General features: G+C 38.8%; 1 protein-coding gene across 1 annotated transcript in view; it reads left to right on the forward strand.

The window, feature by feature from the left end:
- Nucleotides 1-22,733, forward strand: part of LOC131962801 (double-stranded RNA-specific editase 1-like) — a 90,347-nt gene that overhangs the window by 58,342 nt on the left and 9,272 nt on the right. Inside the window, exons 3-6 of the mRNA XM_059327882.1 lie at nucleotides 14,420-14,494; nucleotides 18,222-19,156; nucleotides 20,720-20,834; nucleotides 21,665-21,833. Coding sequence (XP_059183865.1) covers nucleotides 14,491-14,494; nucleotides 18,222-19,156; nucleotides 20,720-20,834; nucleotides 21,665-21,833 — 1,223 coding nt within the window. The 5' untranslated portion in view covers nucleotides 14,420-14,490. The remainder of the gene's footprint in view (nucleotides 1-14,419; nucleotides 14,495-18,221; nucleotides 19,157-20,719; nucleotides 20,835-21,664; nucleotides 21,834-22,733) is intronic.

Raw genomic sequence — 22,733 nt, forward strand, 5'->3', positions numbered from 1 at the left:
CAAGTAAAGTCAGAGCCTGTCGTGGTCAGAGGTCAAAGGTCAGGAAGTCAGGAGCTGGCACATACAAGCTTTTTATAGTTGTTTCTGTCTTCTGTCACCCTCAGCTCTCAAAATCTAAAAGTCTGCAGTACATGTTTATTGAGTGTCCCTAATGCTTCAACATTTTGAGTCATTTTTATAGGACAGCATGCATATGTTGGATGGAGAACTGGTAAAGATATGTTTTTTGGTAATTTAGTGAGAGTTCTTACTGAAAGTCTTCACATGTTTCACACACATCTTTGTCGCAACTCTTTAAAAAACACATTTAACCCATTGGGTTTTTGACATTTTTTGTCCCTTTCAGAGGCTCAAGTGGATTCAGTTTTTAAAAAAAAGAAGAGACAGAGTGAAGGGGGAGACATGTGAGAAAGAGCTCTGAGTGGCATTCGAATCCAGGCCGCCGGCTTACAAGGGCAATGCCTCTATGGTACGCGCTCTTCCAGGAACGCCCTGGATTCAGTTTTAAGGCTATAGAAAAGATACTGATTGGTAGATTGGTACCACTGATACAGCTTCCCTTGTTGGGAAGAGGGTGAAGCAACTTGCCAAAATTAAGCCGTTATCCAATCACTTTACTTAATTGGCCAATGTTACATGCTTCCACCAAGTTTTATAAATCACATATTTTTCTCTCTTGCATTGCAATAGACATTCGAAATTGTATGACAACCCCACCCCCAAAAAAGGACTATGTTTATTGTTATTAGTTGTTTTTTTAACCTGTAAAATAACCAATAGTGGTATCAGCCTCAAAAATTGGTCTGGTTGTATCTTTGAGGCTCAGGAACATTTCTTAAACGTTTCACAGTCCATAATGACTACTGTAAAGGGATGTAGGCCCTTGGGAAAAATTCGGGCTCTGCTGGTTCCTCAACATGATGTCTCCATGTCCCAGTTGGTTTTCACAAGCATGTAGTCAGCAGCAATTTTCAGGCCCAGGAGGCCCAGGCTACCTGTGACAGCGTTTAATGAAAATGAGAGTGTGTGCCACAGAGTGGGGGGTGGGGGGGTTCGGGAGGTGCAGCAGAGATTCCTGAGGCTGACAGATCTTACTGCAACATGCCAGCATTCAACAGCATCTCATAGGAAGCTTACATACAACAGCTTACCAAGGTTTTAGTACTGTTGCTCTATATTAAAGGGAATCTTTTACCTTTTTATCCATCCATGAAGGATTTGCTGCATATTTTTGTACTGCAGTTATAAATATTGGATACATTCAAAAACAAAAATCAGCCTTCTCTATCTGGAGCATTCAGTTTACAAAGGGCCCCCAGTCTGCCCTCAGTGCCCTTGTTGAATGACTGTATATTATCACCCAGTGACTCTGTTAAGATTACATAAGCATGAACAAGTGAGAAAGAAAATATAAAACATAAAAATGGTCACAAAAGTGAGTTTCTTATCTACCTTTTACATGTGCGGGCTGTTTTCATTCACTCTTTGTACTTTAAACTATGCACTAATGCACCATGATTCATTTTATGTATTTTATTATGACTCTTATTGACATTTGTTTTTTGCAGCGACCTCTAGTGGCCATAGTAATTATGGCAAAAGAAAAAGAGGAAGTCAGGTGTTGCACTATAAAGAGCAACAAAGTCCACTGTTCATGTCCCCCCGTGAAACCAAATTTTAGTTTTTTTAAGTAATGTATGTGAGGTGTAAATACCATGTTACATTCTACATCAGAAAATCTCAATATCTCATTCACTTCAGTGTCAGTCATGTGCAGAAGTAGTTATTTTAACCCAAACCATGATGTTTTTTCTAAACCTAACCAAGTGGTTCCATATACAGGAGATGCTGAACAAAGTAAAAAAAAAACAAAAAAACAATGACTTTATAAAATCATTTGAGATCAACTGGAGGAGAAAGGATTTGTTTGTACGATAGATCATTACAGAGTCAAGGGACAAACAGTACTTCGTGGTGCATTCGGCTCCATGTTGCTTTGTTTATTTCCGTGTTTACATTTTCCACCATCAACTTTCCAACCAATCAGAAATAATACTGCACGTATATGTCCAGCCCTCTGCCGTGGTACACGCCCCTCCACAAATCTCTTTTTGTATTTTGTCCGCTTATATTTATGCACAAAAGCAAACTAGATTAAATACAAAACGAAGCAAAAGTATCAATTTCACTCTGATTTGGACTAACCAAACGCATTTGGGTTGTAAAAGCACCTTAAAAGAGCACTCTGAGATCTCAAACTTCCACCGAAGCCATGCCAGGACACAACAGTAATGCCCCGCCCTGTGATTTGGCTCCACTCCAAACTTTATTATATTCTTAACCCTTTGATGCACAACATATAAACACCTTCTAATGCACAACATGGGTCAAAAATGACCCGCATTCATTTCCCATGTTATTTCATGCTGGCTGTGTGATTGAATATCTATTTCTTATTAAAACAGATCACTATATCCATTTTTCCTTTCATACTTTACTAAAAAAAATTTTTGTATTATTACATCAAGTTTACACTCATGGGACAAAAATTACCTTGTGCATTAGAAGCGTAGTGATACAAAAAGTGATACAATAAATTAACAATTTGAGTATATGTGTAACGATGTTTGTCTTATTTTTAAGGTTCAACTTTAAAATAGTTGTTAGAACCACCAGGTTACATTGGAAAATCACATATTTTAACATTTGAGACTTATTAGAGCCACCAAATAATAATTTCCATTGGAAAAACACCAATTTAACAAAAAGGATAGTTAATATTTGTGTCTTCTTTGTCAGGTTTTAAATTGGTGAATTGGTGACAACATATAAACACAAAAATGACCTTGTGCATTAGAAGCGTAGTGATGAAAAAAGGGTTTTTTATTCAAAAAGTAAGAAATGAAACAAAAACTTAGGATGTATGGAGGAAAACCTGCAATACTGAATGATTAAATTCAATTATTGCAAAGATATAGAATATAAAAACTTAGTCGGGTCACTTTAGACCTATGTTGAGCTTCAAAGGGTTAATTGGCCAATGTAACATGCTTCCACCAAGTATTATAAATATCTTACCAGTACTTTTTCTGTAATCTTGCTCAAATAGACAACCATACCAAACCAAAAACATGACCTTGTTTACGGGGATGACCATTTAATGGTCTCTAGAAGTCCGTATAGGTCCATTTTGCGCAGCTAAACATTTGCAAAATACAGACTCATTTGTCACATATCTGTGCTCTTAGAGAAATCTTTGTGCTCACTTCCAGGTAACATCCACCCCAGATAACCTTGAGCTTTATTTCATAAATGACTCCTGTGGTTGTTGGCCCCGAGGCTTCATTTACAATGCGCTATCCAAGCATACTCTCTCCCTGTCTCCCCTGCAGTATGGAAGTAGATAATCCACTTAATTGCTTTACCTTCAGGAAGGCTGGCACTTCTCCTTGGCCCCCAGTGGAGAGGGCACCACAGTGGTTTGAATAGTCTGCTGTCAGCAGCACAAATGTCTGTGGGAGGGGAGGGCAGGCTGTGTGGTGGTCTGCATGAAGCCCTGTTGGTTAAGTGAGTCGCATTAGTGTGTGGAATTGATACAGCATTCGCGTTGCCCCTCCAGCTACTGCCAGGGCCACACAGCAAATTAAAGCCGTCATAAAGATTTCACAGAGCCTCTGTGAAAATGTTACAAAGATGGCTGGAGCCTGCAAGTGTCCTTGGAAAGCCCTGCTGTAGTCCAGCAGTGCTGCTGCAACACTGTTTTTACACTTTATACCAAAGTTTTTCTTTTAAGAACCATCAAGTTGTCATTACTGTAATCCTTAGATGTAAATTTACATTGAAATCTGAACAGTATTCTACTGTACTGATGTCATACAGTGTCATACTGCGTAAAAACGCGTGCCATGGTGGCTGGGCCCCACTCCCCTGGGTCCATATTTTTTTATTTTTTCAGACTTGCTCTAATACACCGTCGTAGTAGATGATCTGGGTGATAAATTCATTATTTAATATCCCTGAACATGACTGTGTCCACTGAACACCAGCCAATGTTTTATCAGGTTAGATGGTCAGTCTGATCAGCTGCTGCACCTAATCAATAACTGATGTCCAGTCAGGGGGCGGGGCCACCGCTAAAAGACTTCCGCATAGGATTATCGCATATATCCTCGCTTATGACTCCTCTGATATGCCTCCTCTATCCTCTCTCCTCCATCCTCCAAGCACAAATGAGAGCTTTGGGATGGTCGTAAAGATGGCGCACGCAAAATAACTTCTGGTTCAAATGAGGATAGAGGAGATATTAAATAAGGGACATGGGATGCACCCATAGAGACAGACAACCAGTGAACCAAACCATTGCATGTTTTTGGACTGTGGGAGAACATGCAAACTCCACAAAGAAGAGCCGGAGTCGAACCCGCAACTCTCTTGCTGTGAGGCAAGAGTGCTAACCACTACACCACCATGTAGCCCACAGTCAATGTTGTTATTTTACATTAAGTTAATGTTCTACATCATGAATAGAACTACGTCAGTGTTACACACAGAGATAGTTATTTTAATCCAAACCATTATCTTTTTATAAAAAGTATTTCTCGATCCTACATACGTTTTTTCTTCGTCAGCCCTTCTGAGGCTGAAAATGACCCGCATTCATTCATTTCCATGTATGATTGAATATGATGATTCTGCATTACATTAGGTGGATTCTGTTCAGATTTTCTTGTAATCTGCTGTAAATGTCACATTTCCATCCAGCTTCTGGAAGCCTGTGAAAAGTTAAGTGAATTTAAAACAGAAACTTCCAAAGAGGCGCAGGTTAATAAGCTTTCCATTTGTACCTTCCAAGCTGAAAAGGTCAAGCAATGATCTCGCTTAAGTGAGCAAACTTTACCGAAATGTATTCATTTTGTGATAGTCTTGTTCTCATTCAAAATGTCATGTTTTTGCCAAATTTTACTTTAACACTCTGGTACAATTCCAAGCTTTTATTATTCAAGAAATGTCCCTCCAATGTGTCCGGGTTTGTCCTCTGTCCCCTTTCATGCACCATCTCATCACCTCTGCCTGGCCTATCAATATGTCACACCCCGGTCCGTCAGGGTCCAATTTCTGCACGTCTCAAAATGTCATTTCATGGGGAGAAAATGGAGTTTGTGTGTGAGAAAAGCATTGTGCTGCTGGCAACCATCAAGAAAGTTGTTTTTTTTTTAACTTGTCTGCATCACATGTGTGAGGCCACCATTTTTCCGTCTTCCCTGTCAGCCTCTCCTCAGGATCGATCCATCTGCATTAGGCCGCTAACAGAGTTCTGTGACAGCTGTTTGCAGTTGTTTTCCCTCTCTGCGATGATTGTAACTCGCCTCAAGCACCAGAAAACAGCTCGAAAATCCATTTATCAATGTCGGCTCGGGCACTACTTACCGCTGATGGCTGGTGTCCAAATTCTCTGTTGTTGTTGTTGATGGAGTTTCCTGAGAGCAGAGGCTAATGCGCCTCAGGTGGTGCTTCTGACATGTCTACCATTGTATGGAGTGTATTATTTAAATTTCTTCCCCCACAGGAGAGAGCATCAGAGCAATGGCAGACTACCCAGTTAATAGGACCAATTGATTTTTAAAGTCCCCCATCAGTTTTCAGATAGATTTGTCTTCCGGGCAGCTGTTCGTTTCCATTCTTGAGTTGGCTACACCATGAAGATCCACTTATGTGTGTTATTAATGTGTATTAATGATGTGGTCAGTTAGAGTTGTTGTTGTATCTGATATTTAAAGTCTTATTTTTGCGGTCTTGGCCATCAGTCCCTCTATAAAAAACAACAGGGATGAACAAGACTGCAGTGTTAGCTGTCCATCCCAGCCTAGCGTGTAGCCTAGCTTGCTAGCTTTGTTTGCCGCTGCTAGCTTGGTAGCTCCGAACGAGGTCATCACTATGTTCCCTGGGTCCTATGTTTTTTCTACGTTTTTCCCAAAAAGGGTCCTATTCCCTGTAGCAATACATACCGGGGAGCATAGGACCTGTTTCCCAAAAAAAGGGTCCTATGCTCCCCGGCTAGCAGAGGCTAACAAAGCTAGCAAGCTAGGCTACATGTTAGGCTGGGATGGACAGCTAACACTGCAGTCTTGTTCATCTCGGTTGTTTTTTTATAGAGGAACTGATGGCCAAAACAACAAAAATAAGACTTTAAATATCAGATAGGAACCTTTTTCTGGAAAAAGGGTAGTTTTTATCTAACGCTAGTTTCATCCAACCAGGCAGTTTTATTTTAAATATCTCCGGAACATATACATACTTCATATTTGATATTTTTTGATTATCTGGGAGTAAAGCGGAGTAGGGGCAGTGTATGTGACGGCCAACAGATTTTCAGAAAACACCAAAATTGTAAAACAAGCCATTTCCCAAATTTCCATTTAGTAAAAGGAAACCATGCAGAAAGACCCATTTTCCATATATATATATATATAGTTATAGGAGATAGTTCTTGTGACTCAAGATTCCTGTCCATTCCTGATACATGCCACAAAGGCAGTGTCGTCTGAGTACTTCTGGATGTGGCTGTTGTTGTATTTGGAATGGAGCCAGAACAGACCCTTGTGGAGCCCCTGTGCTGCTCATTAATGTCCTAGAAAAACAGTTTCCCAACCTGATATACTGTGGCATAGCATAGCATAGCATAGCATAGCATAGCATAGCATAGCAATCGGAAAATGAAAAATACATTACATAATTTTTTTAAAGTTCTCGTGAATGGAAAATCGGGAACTAAGAAATGTGTGCAGAAATATATTGCTTGACTTTACAGTGATTTTTTTTCTTGTGACCTGGAAGTTGTTTTTCCGACGTTATTATTGTAATTACGTCAGTCTAACGTTTAATTGTTTGCTCAATTATTGTTGACAACTGTGAAGTTGCCATTGTAAGTAGTAACACTAACATTGTAATATTGGAGACAGTGACACTGGAGACATAATGTGATGTTTCTGTAGTGAGGAAAGACTTGTGACAGACTTATGAGGCTCCAGGCCCCCATGACCCTTAACAGGTAGAAATATTTTCACCAGGTTTCTTCTTGCTTTGTTTTTACTTGAAGTTACATGAAAAGTTTAATAATTCTAGTTAATTCTATACACTATTTGATTTTTTCTCTTGTGCCAAACCTTGTTTAAATGTACGCATTCTCTCCTCAGTGTGTGGGTGTGTTTAGTGTGTAGTGTGCTGTGTGCTGTGATGCATGATCTGAGGCTGGAGCGTGGCACGTAAATAGATTTTTATTTATTTGGTGATGCTTGTCTGATAAACTTATTCTTCATACGACATGGATGGTAAGCCACGGACTCCTTTTATATACATGCCACTTTCCATTCCTGCCGGCTGTTTATCCTCCACAATCTCATTTTCTTTCCCATTTGTTGATGGTTCTTTGTATTACTGCTGAACAAATAATGTTCCATATGATGCTTTTATGGTGTAGAAAGTCATCTTTGATGCTTTAGGGTGTAGAATGATTAGCCTGGGTATACCCATGATGCCTTGCGCGCTCGATTTTGTTTACCACGAGGCAGCATGGTGTCCATGGCCGATTCTTAGCCCTGCTTTTGGTATCCAATCACAGAACGGGGAGGGACGGCAAGACGTTGACGCGTACTATTGGACAGACGGAAGCTTGTAGTTTGCTTACGGATCCAACATGGCTGCAGCAGACGCCCTCTTTGGATCTAGCTGTAAACAGTGTTCTAGATAGTTTAGAGCCAAAGTTTATTTCAAAAGTAGAACAACGTTTGGCATTGTAGTCCTTTATCACCACCAAAAAGGATGTTTTAGCCTTGCTTCCAACAGGATTTGGCAAAAGCCTTATCTACCAACTAGCCCTGTTAGTGGCTAAGCTAACGTGGTTTCGAGAGACCCAGTTTGTTGTGTATATCTTGCACAAACGGCAATAATCCTTCGCCACCATCGTGTAAACATCAGTCCTCTCCTTCCTCGATGCTTCGTCATAGAATTTCTGTCGCTCTACATACGTCATCTGGTATAATTGATACGATTGGCTAAGAGCTACAGACGCTTATGACAGACATTTGTAGCGCCCAATAAACGGCTCTGGACGATCGTAAATCACACCTCCTCTACGGAAAAATGAATATATATGATATAGTCTGGTGTTAGACAGGCTATAGAATGGTGCTTCTAGGGTGTAGAAAGCTGCTTTTAGGGTGTAGAAATTCGAATTTGATGCCCTTTAGGGTGTAGAATGATGCTTCTAGGGTGTAGAAATTCAAATTTGATGCTCTTTAGGGTGTAGAATTATGCTTTTAGGGTGTAGAAAGCTGCTTTTAGGGTGTAGAAATTCGAATTTGATGCACTTTAGGGTGTAGATAGCTGCTTTTAGGGTGTAGACATTCGAATTTGATGCCCTTTAGGGTGTAGAAAGCTGATTTTAGGGTGTAGAAAGCTGCTTTTAGGGTGTAGAAATTCAAATTAGATGCCCTTTAGGGTGTAGAAAGCTGCTTTTAGGGTGTAGAAATTCTAATTTGATTAGAATTTCACTTTAGGGTGTAGAATGATTATTTTAGGGTGTAGAGAGCTGCTCTGATGCTTTAGGGTGTAGAAAGTCGTATTTAATGTCTTTAGGGTGTAGAAAGTCCTTTTTGATGTTTTTAGGGTGTAGAAAGCTGCTTCTAGGGTGTAGAAATTTGAATTTGATGCCCTTTAGGGTGTAGAAAGATGCTTTAGGGTGTAGAAAGTCGTATTGAATGTCTTTAGGGTGTAGAAAGTGGTCTTTGATGCTGTTAGGGTGTAGAAGAATGCTTATAGGGTGTAGAAAGTGGTATTTGATGCTTTTAGGGTGTAATAAGCTGCTTTTAGGGTGTAGAAATTCAAATTTTATGCCCTTTAGGGTGCAGAAGGCTGCTTTTAGGATGTAGAAATTCACATTTGATCCCCTTTAGGTTGTAGAATGATGCTTTTAGGGTATTGAAAGTTGTATTTAATGCCTTTAGGGTGTAGAATAATGCTTTGAATGTGTTGAAAGTCATCTTCTATACTTTTAGGGTGTAGAATCTCCACATATTGATGAAATGGAAGTTTGAATCATTACATTCTGTTATTGAAGGAAAGAAGAAAAATAGCAAAGTAACAGTTGATTCATTACTCTTTTATAGCGATTAATGTATATATGAAACAGTGTAAACACTGTCTGGATCACACAAATCAGATTCTGCAGTCACCATAACCTGTATGGGATTCAGACAGTCTGTAATGAGGTAAACAAGGTTTTTGAATGAGCCTAATACAATATTCAAACCCTCAAAAGTTTCTGTTTCTACTGATAACTACATTTGTTGACATTTTACTTCCTCAGAGTTCATTTTCTTCTTCCATTATCTTGAGAAAGGCAACCAAAGCCCTGTTCTCCTTCCACCCGTCTCACACAATAGAGCCAGAGAAGCCTGATAACATTGTCATTTGTAATGTTTGGAGCCACACAGCTGAGTGGCAGCGGGGCAGGAGGCCATATCTGCCAACAGACGAGCGATTATACACACCAAGTATGAAGCCGTTCCTGTCAATCCCATTGCCTTGGAGTTTCTCTGTTCTTCTTCCAGAGGAAAGCTGATTAGTCATTTCATTGGGTCTAATTGAGATCCTCTCACTGGTTGCTGAGTATAGCAAACATTGTCAACCCACTTTTTCCATAAATGGATTTCCTGTGTAGACAAACACAACATCGTCTCAAAGGATATGATGAAATAGGCTCAACTCTGGCGACATGCAGACAAAAATGGTGCAAACATTTGAAAAGGTTTCTTTCACATGAAACAGTTGGTTAATGGATTTAGTTTAAGCGGCTCCAACTCTTTGGTTCGGGCTGAATGGCTAAAAGTTCTGTTTTAACGTTACTGGCTCACACCAAGACTTAGACCAAATGTAGTGTTACTGGTTTTAAAGAATGCTCCTGTGAGAGAAATTTCTTCTAAAATGTGGGGATTGCTACATGTATACTCTGCCGAACACACAGTTTGTCTTGTTCATAGACTGTATATAAATAATGGACGTAGTCACCGTGACTTCACTCATAGGTTTGTGGCCCGTTTGAGGCATCGAGTTCAGCGTTACACTCGTCGCCATCTTGTGCCGCCATCTTGTTTCCAATATGGGGAGCAGACCATATCTGGACTGTGGAGGAGCGAGAGGGATCGGATCACTGACTACAGCCTCTCTACACCTCAACCTGACTGAGAGAAGTCGCTGCTAATTCATGTTAGCATTAACTGGGATGTTAGTTTTGGCTAGCAAAAAACAAAAACAAAATGTATGTTACTTACCTCAGAAAACTGAGCAGCGACTCCTTGGAGTGTCTGTTAGTCCAACCAAACTGTCATTAAGTGAAAATCAGGTGGCAACCCCCGGGTCTGAGCAGGGAGGCAAACCAGGAAGTGGCGTAAGCTGAATTCTAAAATTCCAGCAGGGGGCTATGACGGCGGCTGCAAAACCATTTTAGTCCATTAATTTCAATACAAAATGAGAAAAATTCTCAGCTGATTTACAGAATTAAAATGTACGTTACTTAACTCAGAAAACTGAATAGCGACTCCTTGGAGTGTTTGTTAGTCCAACCAAACGCTGAACAAGACATTTTTACAGAACAAAACATTCAAATAAACTGTCATTAAGTGTAAATACAGTGAAAGGGTCAAAGTTATGAGACCAAACCGCTAAAAGTTTTATATCTTTATATATTTATAGCGATTGAACAGTACAAGGATAATATATCTAATGCTCTGCTCTGAATACTGATATTTTGGGAATGAGGGTTGTACATCTTTAATTGTGTGTGTGTGTGTGTGTGTGTGTTGGACTATATTGCATTATGCTGATACAAATGGGGTGGGTAAAAAAATAGAAATACCTGCCAGCATAATCATTTACTACTGGATTGTTGTATTGGACTTCATTAGTCTTAGGGGGTAAAATGAGTACGAATTAATATATTAACATATCAATATGCTTGGGGACATTACATGGAGGCCACCTTGTTATTGTGCTTTTTGTTTCCAAGTCCACAGCAGATACAGTGTTAAAAAAAAAGGTGCTGTCCATGGTGCTGAAATCCAAAGTTCTGGCTTGAAACACCATGCTGTTTTTAGTTTGATGATGATAGGCAAATGAAATCCATAGATAAGGTCATATATATTTCGTAGAATAATAGAATAATGTTATCCTCATTTTACCTCTTATAAAGTATATTTGCAACCTATTTCCACATTTGAGAAATTTAAAATTCTTCATTAAGCATGATTGTGAACTATGATTATCGTTGTGATTTATGTTTTTTGTTTGTTTTACTGGGTTCAAAATGTTCATCCAGTAAGTCAAAGGGAAAAAATAATTATCAGATCATATAGTTGAGGTTGTGCTGAAAGAAATAATATCGACATGGTGTGGTAAACATATTTTAAGTGGTATATACAGGCAGAATTAAAAGGATTTAAAAAACGGCCAAAATAGCCCAAAACTCCAAAGGGTTTCTATGGTAAAGTACCATTGTTTGACAGATATCTACTTGTCTGAAGATGTCCACTATATAATTGCAAAACTAGACATATCCCCCAAATGACTGAAATTAATTCAAACTAATTATTATGTGCTTTCATATTTGACCTATATTATTGAAATTGTGAATCTCTTTACATTTGGTCAGTGACTAACAGTACAATGTAAAACTTCACAGAAATAAACTGGCAGCAGCATCACCTGCAACCTATTGTATTTTTTTTATAGTTACTTACTGTATGTCAGAAATACATTGTGTTACTAGAAATATATTGTTGTCAATAAATATTGTTGGTAAATTACTGAATATTTACAGCACATTGTTAAATTTTTCAGTATAAATTGACAGTAAATTCCTGTAAATATTGGCTCTCCTAAAGTGCTGTATTCACACATTTCGTCTCCCAGATTGCATTGCAATATACAGTATGACACTGTATGACACCAATACAGCAGAGTACTGCTCAGATTTCACTGTAAATTTACAGTGTAAAGATTTAAATGTCCCAGATCACATTGCATAATACAGTATGACACTGTGCAGTAATGTTCGTCTTGGTGTTCCACAAGGTTCTGTGCTTGGACCACTTTTATTCACACTACACATGCGTCCTTCAGGAAACATGACTTAAAAATAATGGCTATGAGTGCTGTAATCACATATTTTTCTCCCAGATTACACTGAAATATACAGTATGACACTGTATGACATCAATACAGCAGAATACTTCTCAGATTTCACTGTAAATGTACAGTGTAAAGATCTAAATGTCCCAGATCACATTGCATAATACAGTATGACACTGCGCTGTAATGTTAGTCTTTGTGTTCCACAAGGTTCCGTGCTTGGACCACTTTTATGCACACTAAACATGCGTCCTTCAGGAAACATGACTTAAATATAATGGCTTAAAGTGCTATAATCACATATTTTTCTCCCAGATTACACTGCAATGTACAGTATTACACTGTATGACATCAATACAGCAGAATACTGCTCAGATTTAAATGTTAAAATGTACAGAATTTTGAATTCCAATGCTTTACACTGCAGGGTTGGGCTAAAAACTGACAACCAGTTAGACTTGTGCATACTTTAACAGGATTGCAGCTGACCGAAGGAATGGCCGCCATTTCTGTGTATAATTATTGCATCATTTTAGTTTGTTTATTTATTGTCCAGGGTTGGCTCGGTGAGTGACACTCCCCTGATTAGACTGGAGGAAATAATGGCAGCTCAGTGTCTCTTATCATCCTGAGAGACAAGTACATCTGTCTGACAGGAGTAGCTGAGGGTAGGGTGGAGGTGGAGGTGGAGACGGAGGAGGCTGGCTGAAGGGGAGAATGAGCTGCGTGATGACTAGTGACATATGAGAAAGGGTGGTGTTGAGGATTGGTTTCAACAGGAAAATGTCAATGACATACTGAGAAAGTGGTTTTACTGTATAATAGAAAAATATTATAAATTCATGTTAAAATAAACTGGACAATAAAACATATCATATAATTTAAAAAAAAATCGTGTGCCAATGTATAGAGACAATAGAACAGAAGTTTGCTTTGCATTGTGGGTAATGTAGGCAAATGTTCTGAGAAGTTTTCCCCTTTAAACGTTCAGGTTGTTCTATGGAATGAATAAAAAGCTGTTAAAATATGAAGGTTAGTGAAATATATCAGTCTCAAAAGGCTGCTCAGGCTTTTGTGGCAGCTGTCTGCTGAATGGTAATGTTTTCACCTGCCAGTCTCTGCCAGTCTGTTGTGTGCAGGCAATGAAGTGTTTTATTTCTTTAACAAATTTTAAAACTTAGTGAGGTGCTTCACAATGCAAAGTATGGAAGCCAATTTCCGCCAATGTGACGGGGAAAGAAATTCAGTCATTATAATGAGAAATCTTCTTAAAAGAATGACTTAATGTCTCATAATTAGGAGTATCTTATAATAATGACAATATTTCCCATAATAATGACTTTGTATCTCATAGTGTATTATTATAATGTCTTACACAGACAATATTTTCTTTCATCACATTGGCGAAAATGGGCTCCCACAGAAAAAAGGGTAGAGAACAGTAAAATAATAGAGGTATGAAAAAAAAAAGACGGAAATCGGGAAAACACCATAAAGCACCATATAACAAACTTCATAAAAATAACCCCAAACACACATATTGTATACATTATACTGCCAAAACAAGATTCACAAGTATGGAACACATGGATGTGTTGACCTGATGAAATTTGAATTGAAGGTTTTGTATTCTTGTAAATTTACAACACAATACTGTTCACAGTTTTGTCACAATGTTATTAGACTTTTCAGTGTAAATATACAGTAAATTCCTGTAAAAATTGACATTCTCTTAAAGTGCTGTAAACTTATTTTTTGTCCCAGATCACATTGCATAATACAGCATGACACTGCACGGAAATGTTAGTCTTGGTGTTCCACAAGGTTCTGTGCTTGGGCCACTTTTAATTTACACTATACATGCGTCATTGAGGAAACATGACTTAAAAATAATGGCTGTAATCACATATTTTTCTCCCAGATTACAGTTCAATGTACAGTATGATACTGTATGACAACAATACAGTAGAATAATGTTCAGAATTTACTGTAAATTTACATCTAAGGTGCAGGTTTTTACATTTAAGGTGTGTATATTTACATGAGCCTTTGCCCAGAGTGCGTTTATTTAGTGGAAAAAAGAAAACTGTGTCACTTGCCTGCAGTAGTCAAGTAAACATAGATCTGATGAACAAAAACACAATTAAAAAAGCCTTTTAAACAACCTAACTGTGTTATCATTTACAATAAATGGTCACTTCTTTAATAAGAGTGAAACTTTGTGTGTTTCCTTCAGGTCGAGTGGAAGATCGGCCACCTCGGAACCAACAGAGGCTGCTCGCCGTAGAGGGGGACGAAGTGAAAAGCATGAGTGAGTCACTTACAGGAACACTTATCAGCTCTAAGCACAGAATCAGATTTTATTAACTTTCTGATATGCATGCATGTAGGTAAAGGAAATACAGAGTCTCCCTGGTGCATTGTACTGTCACACTGACCTTGAAAATGTACCATCCAATTCCTTTTGGCCGGCTGAGGAGGCAGATCAGAGCTTAATCCAAGGGTCAGGGTGTATCTACTGGGAGATTTCACTCCATTTTGATGGCAAATTCTAAGCTTGTCCTCTTGCCCTGAACAAAAAAGCTCCCTAAAGCCCCCCTGAGCGCCACCTCTAGATTTGAAACGCAGGTCTATTTCAGCCCTAACACCACCTGACCCAGGATAAGCCTCAATAGGATTTCATGGAAAAGATGGATGTAGCAAGATTCTAAGTGAAGTTAATATGCAGGGGAAAGCAAATCGAATGAACACAAGGCCAGACATCATCCGACACCATTCATGTTGTTGCTGATATTTCTGCACTGTAAAACTTAGATGTAAATTTACAGTGAAATCTGAACAGCATTCTACTGTATTGATATGATACAGTGTAGGGCTGGGCGATATGGAACAAAAGTCATATCCCGATTTATTTAGGCCGAATATCGATATATGATATATATCCCGATATTTTTATTGCAAAGTGATAGCAAATGTTCAGTCAAAGCCAAATATAAGATGTCACAAGTACACTGTAAAAAAAAAAAAGTCTGTTTAATTTACAGTAAAATACCGGCAGCTGTGGTTGCCAGAACTTCACTGTAAAAAATACAGTGAGCGTATGTAAATGTAGATATCAGCAAAAACTGTAATTTATACTGAATAATACTGAATAATAATTACTTTTAGGAAAATTGTGTCATCATGGCATTCCTTCATTAATTTTACATGAAAATGTTATATTTTTACGGCAAAACTGTGTGTTTTGACCCAGGATAAGCCTCAATAGGATTTCATGGAAAAGATGGATGTAGCAAGATTCTAAGTGAAGTTTATATGCAGGGGAAAGCAAATCGAATGAACACAAGGCCAGACATCATCCGACACCATTCATGTTGTTGCTTTTGAAAGCTGATTCGCAGGGAAAAGACGTGGCTATTTAATCGCAAAAATGATACGATCGAGCCGAGGCGACATTCCATTTTGAAGCTGGTTGTTTGTCAGGTAGGCTGAAAGCCGCCTGAAGACATGAACCAGATAGCCAATTTAGCATTGTGATTCGACCTGCTGCCGCTTTGCCCTGACGCTAACTGACAGGGCCTCTTTAAACACTTGTGTATTGTGTCCACACAGCAGTAATCCTGTCCCTGTTCTGTGTAAGCCAAAGTAAAACCAGTTGGGAGAACATGTGGATTATGGCTGACAGTGTAGTGAAGTGTTCAAGGTTATACAAGGGCTGTTTACTAAAACTGTAAACAGAAAGTCAAGAAGAAATCAAACATAAAATGCCAGGTTATGCTGTTAGCAGTCGAATTACAATTTGGGCACAATTTGGACCCAGAGACAGTTGACCTTGCAGCCCAGTGGACTCACAATCTAATGAAGAGAATGTGTTTCATGTGACTATTTCTGCTGGCTGAGTTGCAGCTCTGTCCGTTTCAGTAGAGTGACAATAACAAAATGTTCCCTCTCCCCCAACAGGCCGATAATCATTCCCCCCTCTGGCTGCTCAGGGCATTATCCACTATTGTGTTTCTCATGTTTGAGTTCTGGCCCCCACTGCATGCTTGTTATTTACTCTGTCTACAGTTGTCTACTGGCTGTGACTCAACTCTGTCCAGGCACTGTTAACTGTGGTTACAGAGGAAGTGATGCACATTTTGGAGTGCTATAATAATGACAGTTGGTTTGGGCACGGGTTAGGGCTGGGCGATATGGACCAAAAGTCATATTCCAATATATTAAGGCTAAATATCGATATATATCCCAATGTTTTTGTCACAAAGTGAGAGCAAATGTTCAGTCAAAGCCAAATATGACATGGCACAAGTAGTTTTATTGAAACCATTTACTTAAGTGAACATAAATACTGTGTAACAACACGAGTACCTTTTTTTTTTTTTTTAGATCGAAGCTCCATTAAGGGCACATTTAAATAAAAAAATATCTTAAATAAAATCAGCCTATGAAATTAGATAAAAAATATATATTTTTTAATTTAATTAATAGTAACTAATCAGTCCTGTTTCAGCTCGCTGGTATGACAAAAAGCGATAACATAGCGGTTGCTATGGAGACAACCTTACTAGGCCCCCACTAGAGACTCAAGTTGTTGTTGTTACCCAAAGTATTAAATGTGGCGGGGCTATTTCACCTTCTAGCGGAAGTCCCATTGGTAGTAACGAAATCTAAACACAAATGGTCAGCAATACATTTTCGGTGTGACGCAATTTAATTATCTCATGTGGTAAAGTTAAATATTCATCTCCTCTCTGTGGGTAAGAGTTTTATGCTGAAAAAAGTGAGAAAGAATGACAGTAAAGTGTTTATCCTTCATGTCAGCTCACTCTGAGCAGTTTCAATGAATTTACCGTAAATATCACAATACGGGCGCACTACATTATATAGGGACGCCTGGTTTGACGACGGAGAAGCGAATGACGGCTCACTTGACCGCAGTCAAACTTCCGGGTCACGTAAACCCGACCAATAAAATATTAAAATCAAATTCTGTCCTGGTGCCCGTTTTTCCATTCCGTATTTTTGATCCGAGCCTAATTTTGAAATATGAAAAAACAAGCATTTTTTCGTTTTTTGTGTTATAATCAGTCAATTTTTCATTACTTGATTTTTTGATTTGCCAATTGAAAATGGAAATAATGAATGATACACAGATTAGCTGGACACCCTTTGGAGACACATGATCCGATTGCCCAAGACACATTTTAAAACCAAGTGTAAACAGGGTCTTGGACCCAGATCCATAATGGAACCAGTTCTCAGAACCCATCCTTACAGTCGTACCATATTGGGGTCAAATTTACATGCTGAACACACTGGTTGACAACAAACATGAAGTACTGTTACTGTTTATTGATTACAAAAAGGTTGTAGTGTACAGTAGCTGCTGGTTTTCTGCCTGAGGGGCCCTATTTATGCTTAAAATTAATTTAATTTCTCTGGTATTTTTCTTCAGGCTCAGTTGAAGTTCAGTTATTTGGGAAAAGTTGACATCCTTGTTTGCACCCTCATTTCTCCCCACAACCCTTGTAAACCTGCAGTTTTTTGGATTGTTTTCTGTCCTGAGCACCGAAAGGAGTAACCTATCGAGCTTTTGCTGGAGGATGTTATAAATGGAAATTTACATTAAGTTCCATCAGCTTTGTTAACAGGGCCTGTTGATATGTGTTCCCAAAATACACATGTTCATCCACACAATGAAATGTCGAAATACATTTGTATAAATACACTAAGTTTGAGTATTCCAACAAATAGCTGATATTAGTTATTGTATATATAGAATTTGCTTAAATGTGATTTATTCTAAAAATGTTCCTAGAATTGTACACAGGTTTTGTTGTCATGAATGAATACATGTGCTTAGAATAAAATATACTTGTACCAATATAATTTACTGCCACACATTTATACCTCAGTATTGATTAAGGAACACACATCACTTGTTCAGTTTGCAAAGAAAGGTAAAGGAATCTCTAAATTTTACATTTACAAGATCCTGCAACGAAGGCATTGTAAGTTACTCTTTCTGGGCACCGCAGGTTCATGCAGCACAGATGTTAAGGAAAATCGCAACTTGGACAACCTCTTCTCCAAAGAGGGGGTTGCAGCTGAGGCTGCTCAACTCCCCAATGGGAGTGCTGGGGGTGGGAGGAAACGTCCCTTAGAGGAGGGCAATAACGGGCATGCGCATTCCAAGTACAAGCCCAAGAAGCGTAAGAAAGTCCCCGGGCCCATTCTGCCAAAGAATGCCCTCATGCAGCTGAATGAGATCAAGCCGGGGCTGCAGTACAAACTGCTCTCTCAGACCGGACCCGTCCATGCGCCCGTCTTTGTGATGACTGTGGAGGTCAACGGGCAGCTCTTTGAAGGTTCTGGTCCGACCAAGAAGAAGGCCAAGCTGAACGCAGCGGAGAAGGCCCTGCGGTCCTTCGTACAGTTCCCCAACGCATCTGAAGCCCACATGGCTATGGGCCGGACTCTGTCAGTCCACACGGACTTCACCTCGGACCAGGCGGACTTTCCGGACATGCTCTTTAACGCCTTTGAGACATCCGCTCCAGTAGATGACCCGTTTTACCTCGCATCCAACAGTAACGGTTCCTTCAGCTCATTGGGGATTGAGTACCCATTGCTCCCTTCCCCTGTCCCAAACCTGGTCCAGGCCCCCTTACCTCCTGCCCCCTCCGCCTTCATCTCCCCTACAAGTGGCAAAAATCCAGTCATGATCCTCAACGAGTTGCGGCCGGGTCTCAAGTATGACTTTGTGTCAGAGAGCGGGGAGAGCCACGCCAAGAACTTTGTCATGTCAGTGACAGTGGATGCTCAGAACTTTCAGGGTTCTGGGAGGAACAAGAAGCTGGCCAAAGCCCGGGCTGCCCAGGCTGCTCTCTTTGCTTTGTTTAACATGCAGCTGGATCAGGCTCCATCCAGACAACCGATACCCAGAGAAGGACTGCAGCTTCACCTGCCACAGGTAAGCCTCGGCCAAGACACAAAATGACAAAAAAGACACAAAATGACGAAACAAAGACACACAATTACCAAAAAAAGACATAAAATGAGAAGACAAAATGACCAAATAAACACAGAAGACATAAAATGACCAAAAAAGACACAAAATAACTAAAAAAAGACACAACAAAAGACACAAAATGACCAAAAAAGACACAAAATGACCAAAAAGACACAAAATGACTAAACAAAGACACCAAATGACCAAAAAAGATACAAAATGAGAAGACAAAATGACCAAAAAAGACACAGAAGGAACCAAATGACCAAAAAACACACAAAAAAGACACAAAATAACTTACAAAGACACAAAATGACTGAACAAAGACACACAGTTACCAAAAAAGACACAAAATGACCAAAAAAGACACAAAATGAGAAAACAAAATGAACAAAAAAACACAGAAGACATAAAAAGACCAAAAAAAGACACAAAATAACTAAAAAAAGACACAACAAAAGACACAAAATGACCAAAAAAAATACAAAAAGACACAAAATGATCCAATGAGTTGGATGACAGGATCACACACAATCACAAGATCACATTTATGTTGGTTTTTCTTTGTTTCTTTTTGGTTCAAAATGTTGATCCTGTAAGTCAATCAATTATTATTATGTCATATAGGTGAGGTTGTGTTGAAAAAAAAATACCAACATGGCATTTAAACATTTTTAAGTGGTGTATACAGGCAGGATGAAAAGGATGTGAGTTCATCACAGTTGATTTGTTGTTGTGTTTTATGTTTGTTGTTGTGTTTTTTTGATTTGTTGTTGTGTTTTCTGATTTGCCGTTGTGATTTGCACTTCAGGGCCACCGTACTAACCCCACCAATTGCAAGATGAACTTGATTTTAAAATCTCAATGCAACCATTATCACATAAAAGTGTAAAACTGCTACACGAAATGCATAAAATCAGTATCAAAAGTGCATTAGAGAACAAGTGGCTCTCTTAGGCAGTAAAGGGACAAAAGCAGCATAAAGATTGCTAAAGATTAGCTGAGATTAGCTTGATGAGAAAAGTCATAGCCTGAAAGAACCGGTGGAAACAAACACTTCCTTGTTGGATGTTTGTCATCTAATGGCCAACCTGACAAAGTGTGATTGAAGATGGAGACGGCTTGAGGATAGACAAGTTCAATACACCGAGAATCTATTTACACATAAACTAATCCCTGCCTGTAATCCCTGCGCGCTGATAACACAGCTGCTATCTTAATTAGCATCACACTCTGAGTGCTATTCAAACACTGCTGTTCATTATAGCAGCCTTTCCAAGTCACTGTGCGTTACCTACAGAGCAGTCAGTGAAGCAGAGGATCTGACTGTTCTAAGCTGCTCACAGCCCTGCCTGTCATTCACACCAGGGCACATTTGCTAATTGAAATATTCAATAATAGTTTCAGTGCTGATAAGAAGCTTTTTTTTTTTATCACACATGGGTCTTTTTTAACCTGCTTTCTTTATGTTGTATCGTTCCACCGCGTGGCTTCATCTCTGCTAATTTTTCTTTCCCGCCTCAGGTCCTGGCAGACGCCGTCTCCCGCCTCGTCGTTGACAAGTTCAGCGAACTGACGGACAACTTCACGTCGCCGCACGCTCGCCGGAAAGTGTTGGCGGGGGTCGTCATGACAACAGGTGATGAAAATGAGTAAACAAAGACACAAAATGACCCAAAAAAAAAATACACAGAAGAAACAAAATGACCAAAAAAGACACAAAATAACTTACAAAGACACAAAATGAATACAAAATTGTTACGCTAAAAAGACAAGACACAAATAAAATAGAGTCACACTAGAATAAAAAACAGAGTTGGATGACAGGATCACACACAATCACAAGATCACATTCATGTTGGTTTTTCTTTGTTTCTTTTTGGTTCAAAATGTTGATCCAGTAAATCAGACAACAGGTGATTTTTTTTTTTGCTTCTGCAATGCAAAAAAGGGGTTTCTAAAAACAAGATAAAACACTAAATCTGAGGGAAATGATCTTGATGCACAGATAATTTCACTTGACAAGATTTCTGAAAACATGATTATTAAATCTAGAAATAAGCATGTTGTACGCTTAAAACAAGATAAATTAAAGCTGCAAGCAGCGATGAACTGGCCCGAGCAGAGTGCACTGCAAATTATTTGTTTCTTACCAAGATAAAAAAACTTTAGATTTAGAAGTGTAATTTATCTTGTTTTAAGAGTTAATTTCTTATTTTAAGCGTTCAACATGCTTATTTCTAGATTTAAAAATCTTAATTTAAGAAATCTTGCGAAGTGAAATTATCTGTCCGTGCAGCAAGATCATTTCCCTCAGATTTAGTGTTTTTATCTTGTTTTTAGACACACCTTTTTTGCAGTGTGAAAATGTTTGAAGCTTTAAAAAGCTGTGATTGAATGTGCAGCAACACAATTTAGAGTCACCAGTTAAAGCTAAGCTGCATGCTCTGTGATTTGTTTTGTTGACAGGTACTGATGTGAAGGAGGCTCAGGTGATCTGTGTGTCTACGGGGACAAAGTGCATCAACGGTGAATACATGAGCGATAGAGGTTTGGCCCTCAATGACTGCCATGCTGAGATTGTGGCTCGCCGCTCACTCATCAGGTACCTGTACTCCCAGCTGGAACACTTCCTCAGGTGAGTTGCAGTGTCTGCACTGTATGTTGTTACTGTCTACAGGTCTGTGAAAGTCTGTGTGTGTGTGTCTTAAAACTTGTTGTACGAATTCACTGTATTGCACTCTTTAGTAGTTCTATCCATCAATCACCAATACAATGTAAAACTTTACATTTAAATTAACAGTTAAATCTGAACTGCATTCTACTGTATTGTTGACATACAGTATCATACAGAGAATGCCATTATTCTTTATTCATATTTCCTAAAGGAAGCATGTATAGTGTGGAAAAAAGTGGTCCAAGTACAGAACCTTGTGGTACACCATGACTAACATTGCCGTGCAGTGTCATACTGTATATTGCAATGCAATCTGGGAAAAAAAAAAACGTGATTACGATAGATATGTGATATTTAGACTGAAAGTTTTACAGTGTAATATTCACAAATCAGGAGGAAAAACATTTCTGGGGAACTTTAACATGCCAATTTAAAGACTTGGTGAATTCAATAATAATATATATATTTTTTTAAATTCTGATTTCTACTCATCCATCCACACTGCTGTACACTTTAAATTTACAGTGAAATATCAATAGTATTTGACTGTATTAATGTCATACTGTATATTACAATACAATCTGGGAAAAATATGTGATGACAGCACTGTTTTTAATGATATTTCCTAGAGGAAGCATGTATAGTGTGAATAAAAGTTGTCCAAGGACAGAACCTTGTGTAACACCATGACTAACATTACCGTGCAGTGTCTTACTGTATATTGCAATGCAATGTGGGAGAAAAAAATATGTGATTACAGCACTTGAAGAGAACGCCATTGTAAATTTATAAGAATGCAGAAATATACTGCAAATCTATTTCCAATATCTGTTGGATCTCTCCCCTCTGGAGAACTTTAAC

This window comes from Centropristis striata, chromosome 24 (assembly GCF_030273125.1).
Source record: "Centropristis striata isolate RG_2023a ecotype Rhode Island chromosome 24, C.striata_1.0, whole genome shotgun sequence".
Taxonomy (NCBI): domain Eukaryota; kingdom Metazoa; phylum Chordata; class Actinopteri; order Perciformes; family Serranidae; genus Centropristis; species Centropristis striata.